Source organism: Passer montanus, unplaced genomic scaffold (assembly GCF_014805655.1).
Source record: "Passer montanus isolate IOZ18808 unplaced genomic scaffold, ASM1480565v1 scaffold24, whole genome shotgun sequence".
In the NCBI taxonomy this organism is placed as follows: Eukaryota; Metazoa; Chordata; class Aves; order Passeriformes; family Passeridae; genus Passer; species Passer montanus.
Window position 1 is genome coordinate 5,695,417 of NW_024367037.1, and position 10,659 is coordinate 5,706,075.

The 10,659-nt window shown below is 40.4% G+C and overlaps 1 protein-coding gene across 1 annotated transcript; it reads left to right on the plus strand.

Annotated features, from left to right (window-relative positions):
- The first annotated feature begins 272 nt into the window (after positions 1–272).
- LOC120503047 (interferon alpha-inducible protein 27-like protein 2B) lies at positions 273–4,825 on the plus strand. Its single transcript, XM_039711178.1, has 3 exons — positions 273–546; positions 3,272–3,418; positions 4,307–4,825. Exons 1-3 carry the CDS (start codon positions 399–401, stop codon positions 4,333–4,335), a joined length of 324 nt encoding a protein of 107 aa, XP_039567112.1. The 5' UTR covers positions 273–398; the 3' UTR covers positions 4,336–4,825.
- The last annotated feature ends 5,834 nt before the right edge of the window (positions 4,826–10,659 follow it).

The following is a 10,659-nucleotide window of genomic DNA, read 5'->3' on the forward strand; positions in this document are numbered from 1 at the left end:
TTTTGTCTCTTGTCTTTACTCAGAGTTGTAGGAATTCTTAAAACAGTGCAGTACCTTCTACAGATGCAATTCAGTGCAATAGGGTGCAGTGCAAAAGAGTTAAGAAGCAAAGCTTTCAGCTGCATCAGTTGCCAAGCAATGACTCCTGCACCAGTAATTTGTTTTAGTATCAAAAGAGAAAATTACATGGCTTGCCTAAATTCCATCCTGGCAACAGCAACAAAAAGACCTATTGATAAAGTCCAGTATCGTTTCCTGGCTGAGAATAAGTTTCAGTTTCTATTCTTCCTTATCATGGCAGCAGTTTCGTTTCCTCACTGTCAGCTGGAGAGTGTATAAAAAGATGGACTGAGCAGCCTCTGAGTGTTTCCCTGGAATTCTCACCAGCAGAAAGCAACATGTCTGACCAGAACGTCCGCAACGCTGGCTTCACTCCCTCTGGGATCACAGGAGGATCCCTTGCCTCATCAATGATGTCCCAAGAAGCCAGAGCCTCTGGGGGAGGTGTGCCTTCTGGAGGCCCCACTTCTACTCTCCAAGAAATGGGTATGAGCAATTCTGTGTGTGACTCTGTGTGTGGTTTTGTGGTTCAGTGCATAGGATCAGACAGCTGTTTCTCCTTGAAAATTAGCTCGCCAAATAATCTCTTCTCTCCTACATTTCTGTATGGCACTGAAGAAAGAAGATTCCTCTATTTAACTGTGTGCTATGAGCAGGATATTATTGAGTGTGTTTTCTGTGGTTGCACATAATATGCATGAATGAACATAGAAATATTATTCATGAGGTTTTGAACAGTGTTTATTTGAAGTTTGTGCTATCTCTCCATTCTGCTAGGAATCATCAAAAATATGAAGAGTCGTGGTAGCAGCAAGCAATGATGCACTTATGCAAGAACATGATCTGTGTAGCTATATTTCATATAAATTACCTGATTTCCCTTGCTCTTTACTCATACACATCCACACAGGGAGAACTCCTAAAACCTTATGCAAACTCTGTAGAGGAGAGAAATTAGCTGCAGTCCAAGAGACAAATTCATGAAGGGAATGTATACACATCCTTGACATCCCCTATCTAAGTGCTAAAATAAGGCATAGCTGCCCTTCACATGAGCTAACCTTGCAGGTGTTTGCTGTTCTGCTGCTGGCTGGGAGCAGTCCTTGACCACATTACTCTTACCAGCCTGGCACTTGTTTAACCCTGGATCCCATGGGATTTGTGCACCAGGTATTCTCCCTGCCAGACCTGCCTGTGTGACCTGATTCAGCAGGCATCCTCTGAACAGGCATGCCTCCACAGAACAGTGCCCCATGCAATCCTGCTTTACCCAGCAGCTCAGTATTAGCTCTCTGACCTTGGATAGAGGCTTCAAAACCCCTTCTGCCCTCGGGGTCTCAGGCCCACATGTCCATGTGTCAGAGGTATGCCAGCAGGCTGATTATAGGTAGGCATCTCTGGCCACTGGTCTACTACTTCCATAATCTGAAGGTAGAAATCTGAAAGATGGAGCTGAATGTGACTTCTTCAGCCATAAAATGGGTGGTTGACCAGGTGAGCTGGCCAGGGTTCAGATTCAGGGCAACTTTTAATAGCCAAAAGTATGTTAAGCTTGATTGAAAGGAAAAAAAAGCTGGAATTTTATTTTTTTTTAAGATATTATTTACATTGCCAATATTATTCATAGAGTGATGCCCTCTAGGCATTGAGTGAATAGGTGACATAAGGGTCATTCAGAGACATACTGCAGGTGACTCCTATGCAGCATTTTTTAATTTTCATATTGTATGACTTGAGTTTAGGTTGCCGAATACAAGTGTTTATTGAATATTCGGTAGGAAAGAGCTTAAGGGATAGTTGCAGCCAAGGGACAGAATATGAGAGAAAGTCAGGAGAGGAGGGGGACAGAGAGAGTGAAAAGCAGAGAGAAGAGCTGCTCTCAGGCACCACACTGCCTTAGCAGCAGAAACCCTGATAGGCAGGAGATGCCAGTTGCTCACTGTAGTGATAAGTTAGTCAGCTGCACAAGCTGCCTTCTGTTACAGACCAAGGTGGTACAGCACACTCATAACCAGTGGCAAACTCTTCAGTGGAGATGCTCTATAGAGAGCATGAGCTGCCAGTTCTAAACTAAAACACTGAAGATTTCTATCTCTCTGTGTGCTGAGAATTTTTATAAGACACAGAAGCAAAATAAGCATTTAACTACACCTAGTTTTATTCTTCCAACCTCTGTGTTAACTATGAACTTTTATGAAAACCACCATTTTGGTGAAGAGAAGTCTGCATGAGTCAAGGAAACCTTAGCCATGCCGACAGGAGATACTCCAAAAGAGCTTTTATCCATGTGGAAAATGCTAGCTCTGTAACATTGCCAAGACAGGTGTGAGCTTTGGCTCCCTGCAGCAGGAGAGCTTGCCACACATTCTTTGCCTGATTGAGAGCTAAAAGGGCCTGATTTCATTTCCGCAGGTGCTCACTAAAATCTCTCCAAACACATCTTCTTAACCTTTTCATTCAGACTGTAACCCTTCCTCCCCCCAGAACAAACATGCTCGAAGCAGCGGCTGATTCTGCAGTGGGGCATGAGTATTGTTCAGTGTCACTTTACAGAAGATGTTATAACAAGCTCATCACCAAAATATTTGAGCATCCTCCAGGAATGCTTAAAGCATTATCACTAACATTTGTCATCACTGATGCTTTGCTTCTCTCCAAGAGGAGTTTGCAAAGGAATGTTTTGCTTGGGGCTTATTTAGACTGAGACAAAGATATACATATTAATTGGCCACTGGCTACCACAACTTGTGGTACTTGAATTTTACAGGTATCTATTACAGGTTTATGTGAGGGAAAGTGAAGTGAAAGGAGCATGTTCATCACCTGGAACAGAAAGTGCAACAATTCCTAGTTTCTATGGAAGTTTATTCCACAGTCCTTAGGCAGCTCCACAGAAAAGTGCAATTTTAGCAGAGGCAAATTGTGCTGAAAATATTTTGGAGATCCAGGTTTATCAAAAACAGTCTATGCAAAAGCCATAGATTTTTTTGTTGTTTTGGGGGCTCCCCAACAGTGCTGATAATATCTTTTCCCCAAGGTGGCAACTAAAAAGCAGTAGACTGACAGAACACATCAAGTGATCAGCCGTCACCTTGTCTTTTGACACATTTGCTAGCCTTGAATTGAATTGTTTTAAAACACAGTAGTTTGTAATTGTCCTGTAAGGTTGCTTCCTTTTTTGTCAGTAACATAACCTTTGTAACTATTCTAGGTGCCAAAGGCACAACACACTCATCAGGTTACACCAGCAGTGGGATCTCTGGTGGATCCAGAGCCTCCGACACAATGTCCAAGGAGGCCACAGCTCACGGAGGTGGAGTTCCCAGGGGTGGCACAACTTCCACTGTCCAGTCCATCGGTAAGTGAGAGTCCTCTCGATAAAGATGAATTAACAAATGACTTCTGAGCAGGCAGCAATACTTCAGTTCATTTACTGTACATTTACTAGATGAAGGGATGCAAGTAACAGGAGTGGCTGCTTTGTATTTGAAACAATATTTCTAGTATTTGTTTCTTTAAACTTGGTGGGAAGATGAAACTGGGGAATTAGTTGAAATAACTATACCACAAATTTGCAAAGGTATGAGTGGATAGCAGAGTCAGAAATCTGAAACACAGTGGCAGAAAAAAAAGCCCAATGGACTTTTAGATTATGCTTTCATCAGCACCACAGTGGCAGTTCAATAGTTCTTTTTCAATTACACATTTAGGATTAAACCAAGGGCTCCACACTTGAACACGCAAAGCAGATATAGTGGCAAAAAATAGTGAACCATGAGGATGGAGTTATCAGACTGACAGACAAGAATCACTAGTCTATTTCTTGGGGCCTTTCAGAACAGCTTAGCTTTCTTTCCTCTGAAGGAAATTCATTGGGCCAAAACCACAGGAATCTGTCTGCACTTACCAGCTCAAAGCAGAGAACAACAGAAATCTCCCTCATTACTCTGCCAGGTTAATGCAAACCAGACCAGATAAAAAAAACCAAATTATGAGAGAACCTAGTCTATACCTGAATGCATCAGTAAGGATGATAATTGTGTTAGTAGGATCCTGTGGGGTTAGGAAGAGCCTTGGAGACAGGATTGCAGTTCTTTATTTCAAAAAGTGTCTTTTAAATAATAACAGAGACCTTTGATTTCTGACCTGGGAAGGTTTATAGCCAATGCTTTTATGGTCTGCATATTTTCCTGTGCTGCAACTTTGCTTTTTATTGTCCTCACAATTTCTCTGCTTTTCTCCTTAGCCATGGGTGGAAAAGGAGGAAGACACTGAATAGAAGAAAAACATCAGTCCAAACATCAGCCCAACTCTGCAAGCAGCTCATCCTTCACCATGAGCTTTGGCAATTTCTTCCCTTCTATGATCTTCCTCTTATGAAAGGCAAAACCTTCCATGTGCACAAATAAAGATTCTGTTAAAATGATGGATTCTTGCATTAAATTAATGGGGACAGAGATGAGGGCAGTTTTCTCCTTGATTAAATATTTTCTGAAGCACAGACAAACAAAATCCAATAGAAGTTAAGCTACTTGGACTGCAAGGCTTCCTTAGGAAAATCCTGGGTTTAGCAACACTAGGCTCTTCAATTGTGAGTAGCTTGCTATGTTTATTTTACAAAAAGTAATTACAGTGCAAAAGTCACCCTGTTGTGAGAGAGAAACATAGAAACATAGAAACACTCAGTAAGAGGCAGTTCCTTCTAGAGCTACTACTAATAGGTTATCAAATTAAATTTCACTTAATAAAGGAGACACATATGCAAACAAAAACAGGTCCCAGGATTGATTTTTGTATACCTCTAGAGCTTTTAAGGTCCCTTTCCAATAATTTCTAGTCCCAGTTTTCTTGCAGCAAGGTGTCAGCTTTGTCTCAATCAGACTGAAACTTCCCCTGCAAACTTATGATAGGTGTGAACAGGTAAGGAAGAGAGCCCATTTTCTGATGCTGGTCTCACTGTTGGGACTTTTTGCTGTTCCTCACACCTGACTCCTTTCCTTCATATATGCTCATACAATGATGTACCACCAAATACACGTAACATTGTGCATTCCATATGCAAATTCCCATATGCAAACTACACCACACTTTCATCTTCCTTCTGTTTTTCTGACTCCTCATCCTCCCTACTCTATCACCCCCATCCCTCTGTATTTCAAACAAAACCACAGAGCACAGCTTCTTCTTCCCTTTCCCCCCTCCAAGATGGAGGGAGAGAATGTCACACCTTCAGGCCAGAAGTTAGGAGGTGCTGGATTTGGGGACCTGCAATCAGGGATCTTCTCTGATGACTCCTGTAACCCTGCTTGAGCATTCTCATCTCAGCTGCATTTCTCCACAGCTGGGAAATGTGTTTGCTTCCATGCACCTTAAGCTGTCAGATATGGACTTCTCCCTGCTGCCAGGGCACCTTCCAGAATGCACATGAGAAGTCAGCATTTGCCTCCTCCAACATTGAAACAAAGCTGAATTATATATTGAGTGGTGAAATGCTAGCATGGAGGAGAGACTAATGAAGAGGAGAAGAAATGTATCTTCACTTGCTGTGCTTCCCAAAGCATTAACAGGCAATTAAAAAACAAAGGCTTCATTTCATGAGCTAGAGCTGCTGTCCTAACAAGGAGATATCTTGGGCAAATGTTTAAATATAACCAGGAATTGAATTAATAAAATTATAAAAATATTTAATTTTAAAGAGACCTTGGTGCCAGGAGAATGAGGGCAGCTCTCTAATCTAAACTTTTGTTGAGGAAGGGTTAACCTTAATGACAGACTTCTTTGCTTAGGACTTTGTCCCATCAGATTTTGAAAATCTTCCAGGAGAATCCATCCTACACTTTCCTTCCTAAATCCAACACAGCAGCCTGGAACTACTAAAATACATCTGTGATCTACCAATAGATCTTTTTTCCCCCTCTATGACCTTAGCACTGGCATGATTCAAAGCCAGGAGGTCTACTCTGGGTTTTTCCCATTCAGAAGTTTTTCTCCATGTGCAAATGACAGGTTATGGTTCCAGAGAACAGCAGGGGCCTTGATCCCCACAAGGTGACATTCAAACAACTGCTCAGCACTGATGATGATGATAAATGAGTCATAAGGATGAAACCAGTGTAAGAATGACAATAACTAGTATAAAAACGCAAGTACATACATAACTCATCAGACAAACTGAAGCTGTATTATCCAAGAAACAACATGTGACCATTTCAGGGCAATTAAAGACCTTGCTTCTTATTCAAAGGGGGGAGATTTAAAAGTGGGTTTCAACTTTAATGTTGTCATTAGTTGACCTCAGGTATTTTTGTCTTGTTAAAAAATGACTCACAATAGTGAGAGCTGACAAAGGGTACTTATGTCTAGAAGAAGGAAACCAAAGCAAGGATGCTTAATCACTTATCATTTCACTTTTCAGCTTTTATGTAATTCTAGTGTAAAAGTTTGAATTATTTTGCCATCTTTAGATCTTGTGTTGAGAACTAGCTTAGACAGCTTTGCCAAAGCAGGGAGAATTCTCAGCTGCATTCAAAATCCCTTCACTGAGTCAGCTCTAATAGGTCTGCAGGAGAACAAAGGTACAAGCATCCCCCTGGAAGCCTTCCTTGCAGATTGCTTCAGCTAATTCCTCTGCACAGAACTACAAATGAACTATTTACATATTTAACAGAATATAATTGGAAAGGTCAAAAACAACAAATATTGCAATTTGAATCCTTCGTGTCTCTCAATCAATCTTTGCACAACAAATAGATGGAAAGAGAGAGAAAGGAAAAGAGGCAGCAGCGTGTGATTACCAGAGCAATAGCACTGGAGCAAGACACTGCAGAGAGCACATAGCTCTCTGCACAGAAATCAATTTCTCCCATGGGATGAGATCAATAGTTGTCTGACAGGACACTATGCAGGCAATTTAATAGCGTTTTATCTAAATGAATCTATTCCTCCCCCCAACTGGCCTCACAGTTCATAAGAAGTCTCTCTTAGTAAAATAGATTTATTTATTTTTTATAATACAACAGGCAAGTGTTTATCATTCTGAAGACATTGCCATTGTCTATTAAAAATCATTTATCCCAATTAGTTACTCATCACCAACCACTCTTTCCCAACATCTTTATTCTAATTAGCTAACTCATGGACACAGCCCATAAAAATTACTTTCAGTTACTCAGGAAAAATTTTTCTTACCCCAAAACATTCTAAACTAAATATCAGCCTTTCAGGAAAAATAAGCCCACATAGCAGGCAAACTCAGTTAACTCAAAGAATTATTGGTATCTGAAATGACATTTTTATGCAATAAAAAAGCTTATTTATTGAGGAATTATTTATACACAGAAATTGATTGTCCAGTGGATCTATTTTAATAGTGCTTAATAAATAATAAATAATAAAGTCAATCTGATCTTATTAGTGGATATCTGTATGAAGTAAATGATAATGAATGAGAAACCCTAATAAGCATAATTCCAAGGATGGATCTTTGTCACTCTGGGAGTTTGGTATTGTGCCCCAAAGGCTCTTGTAAATCCAGCTGCAGTTCTTGCTCATCATTTAGAAGATTAGGGGCTGATAAGCGACAGTCAAGCCTTATTAGAACAGGCTAAGGCAACAGGAAACATTAATTGGTAATTTAATGCACAAGGAGACATTAAATGCCTGCATTGTGGTTCAGATGCTGTTTCCTCTATTGATTTCTCCACGTCTTGTTCTATGAAATTCTCACAAATTCCTGGTGGAGAGGGTGTAAGACAAAGCCTCAGTTTAAAAATACCAAAACACTTTTGTTATTTCCTGGGGCTTCTCTTTACCCCTTGTGTTAATGAGGGGCCCATCAGTAGCCCTGCTCTTGCAAGCAGAAGAAAGAAGACTAGTCTCTTGTCCAAGGATTCTTCCAACAAAGGAGGGGAGAGATCCAAGGTCTAGTAGCTGTCTGCAATGAAATGCTCTCTCACCATCTCACTTGTTCTGGTTTTCTTCACAGTGTGTGTATAGAGCAGGAGCCCTGCAAACCTGGGAGGGAGCTCAGATACTCTTTTCCTCTAGAAAGCTGGGAGCACTTAATAAAACCCCCTTCTCTTACACTGTTTGGGAGGAGATGTAGAAATGGTTGCTGGACTGATCTTCATCTGGAAGTAAGGAAGATGAGAGGAAGGTCTTGAAATAGCTGTTTCTTCTCTGTCTAATGCCAGAACGAATCCACTTATATGGGTGGATTTGCTCTGTTCCCTCAGGGGTGGATATTGGTGGCTGGAACACCAAAATCTCTCCGTTACTTACTTGGTCCTGATTTGGGTGCCATTTTAAGACTTCCTTCCTAAAACATCTTTTCCACAGCTGAACAGAAATGAAAAGAGGTGATCTGACAGTGTAAAAAATTCAACATGAAAAGGGGACAGCCTTTCCTTTACCTCACCGACCTAGGCACTCTTTGTTTCTCATTTTCTAGTACTGCAGCTTGGGTGATCAAGGGTGATAATTCATGGACACTTTTTTTTAATAATTTACTTCTGCAGCAACTTAAATATTAAAATGCATTTTGAAAACATGCAAGCCTCATTAATTTCAAATAAACATTGTACATTGTGCTCTGTTTAACAGCATTCAATCCCACTCTTTGTAGCCACGGTCTCTCCCTTCCACCCCGCAGCCTGGCACTGTTCCTGCTGCCAGCAAGTTTCCCCATGTCCATGGCATGGGCTGGGAGACCACTGTGGGCACAGCACCCCTGCTCTTCAAGCTTCCTCAGGACTGTCACATTTGAAATTGGTGTCTTCTTCACACCTCCCCATGTCTTAAGGGAGGAAACAGCCTCTCTGACTTTATTTAGCATAGCTAAAGTCATGGAAGCCTTGGTAGAAGAGACAGGGTCCACCTACAGCCCCACAAATGCCCTCCAGCACTCCATTAATTGGTGCTCTAGTTGCACCTCCTCAAGGATTGACCCAAACACCGTGATCCAAGACCGACCACGGGACCAGAAACCTGGAAAAAGACCAACACATTCCTTTCAAACCAGTGACTGGGTGTCCAGTGGCTGGGTTTCACAGGTCAGTCCCCAATACTCCTTCTGTGGGCTCTCATTCCACTGAAATTCTAAGTGTTGTAACTGTTGTGAAAAGCAATAAAATTGTGCTGACAACCCAAAATTGTTTATTTCCTCAGAACCCCACACATTAAAGAGACACAGCTAATAATTGCCTTTTAATACACAGTAATTTAAAAAATCATCATTATTATGATAGTAATTAACAATAAATAATTCCCCATCCTTCTCTGTATCTCTTTGGGGTAATACCAAGCATTGAAATATAACCTGGTTTTGTGCTTATCTAATATAGGTAGTATTTTATGCAAGCTATCTTCTTTTTACCCATTGTTTAGTGGGTGTTGTTTGTGGTGTTTTTTTAAGGAATACCTGGATGTGAAAGTAAATAAACACACACAATTTCCTCAATGTAAAACAATTTCATAGAAAATATTGTTGCTAAAGAAATTATGTATGCCACAAAACCAGTTCTTGAAATTCAGATGTTGCTTTTTGCAGTGTTTTGCTATTGGAATTTCCACCCAGCCAAGATTTTTACTGGCCAGTTTTCAGCTACCTCTGCAATTTATGTTTATACATAAACAGCTCTGATTTTAATTGCTATCAACTTCTTATACTTGATAGATGGTCTTAAACATTTTTTGCCTCCAGAGACTGCTTACTTTGCCAAGTATTGACACACTTTCAAGATTTATACTTCTCTGAGGAACAAAGTTTACAATAAAATGTAATGTATTCCGTGGCTGTGAATGGTAATGCTGCTAAACAGTCCAAAGATATTTCACAACAGATAGTTATTTTCCTCTCACATCCAGCACTGCCCTCCTTTAGTACTACTATAGATTAAGGCTTTTAAAGAAAAATCAGATCCCTAATTTGCCTAATTTAGTGTTTCAGAGATCCAATATGACTTAATTTATGTTTCCTTCCACTAGAACCATTACAGGACTAATGATTACACTTTTATTTTTCCTAATAATTATTTTAAGAGGCTAACTCTTGTGGAAGGGATTCATTCCCTTGTGGGATTGGAATAATCCCTTTCAGAGCTCAAATATCATACTGCAGCCAGAAAAAGGAGTGGTTACAGAACTGTAGACTACAATGTCAAACATACAAGTAGTTACTAATTATTGGACAGACAAAACTCAGTAGATGATTGAAGTCACATCTAGATTTAAATATTTGGATTGGATCCAGTTTCCTGGTAGCAATCATGGGTCACAATGCCAGGAGAAACCCCAGAAGACAAGGAAGCGTTCTTAGAAATAATGCATCAATTTGTACCACCTCCATGAAACTGCTGTGGCATTGCAGCAGAAGTAGCATCATCAGGCTCTAGCAGGAGCTCTTGTAAAATCAGCTGAAAAGATCTTCAGCACTGAAACAATTCACAGATGTTACTTTAGCAACAACGCACACCTCTCAGCCTTCTAAGAGTACACTTTCAAGGGAGAAGATTTAATTTTCTCACTTTATTTCTTTTCCTGCCATTTAATCTCTTTAATGCACTTTTTCATATTAATCCATTTTGCAAATAGGTTGCACAG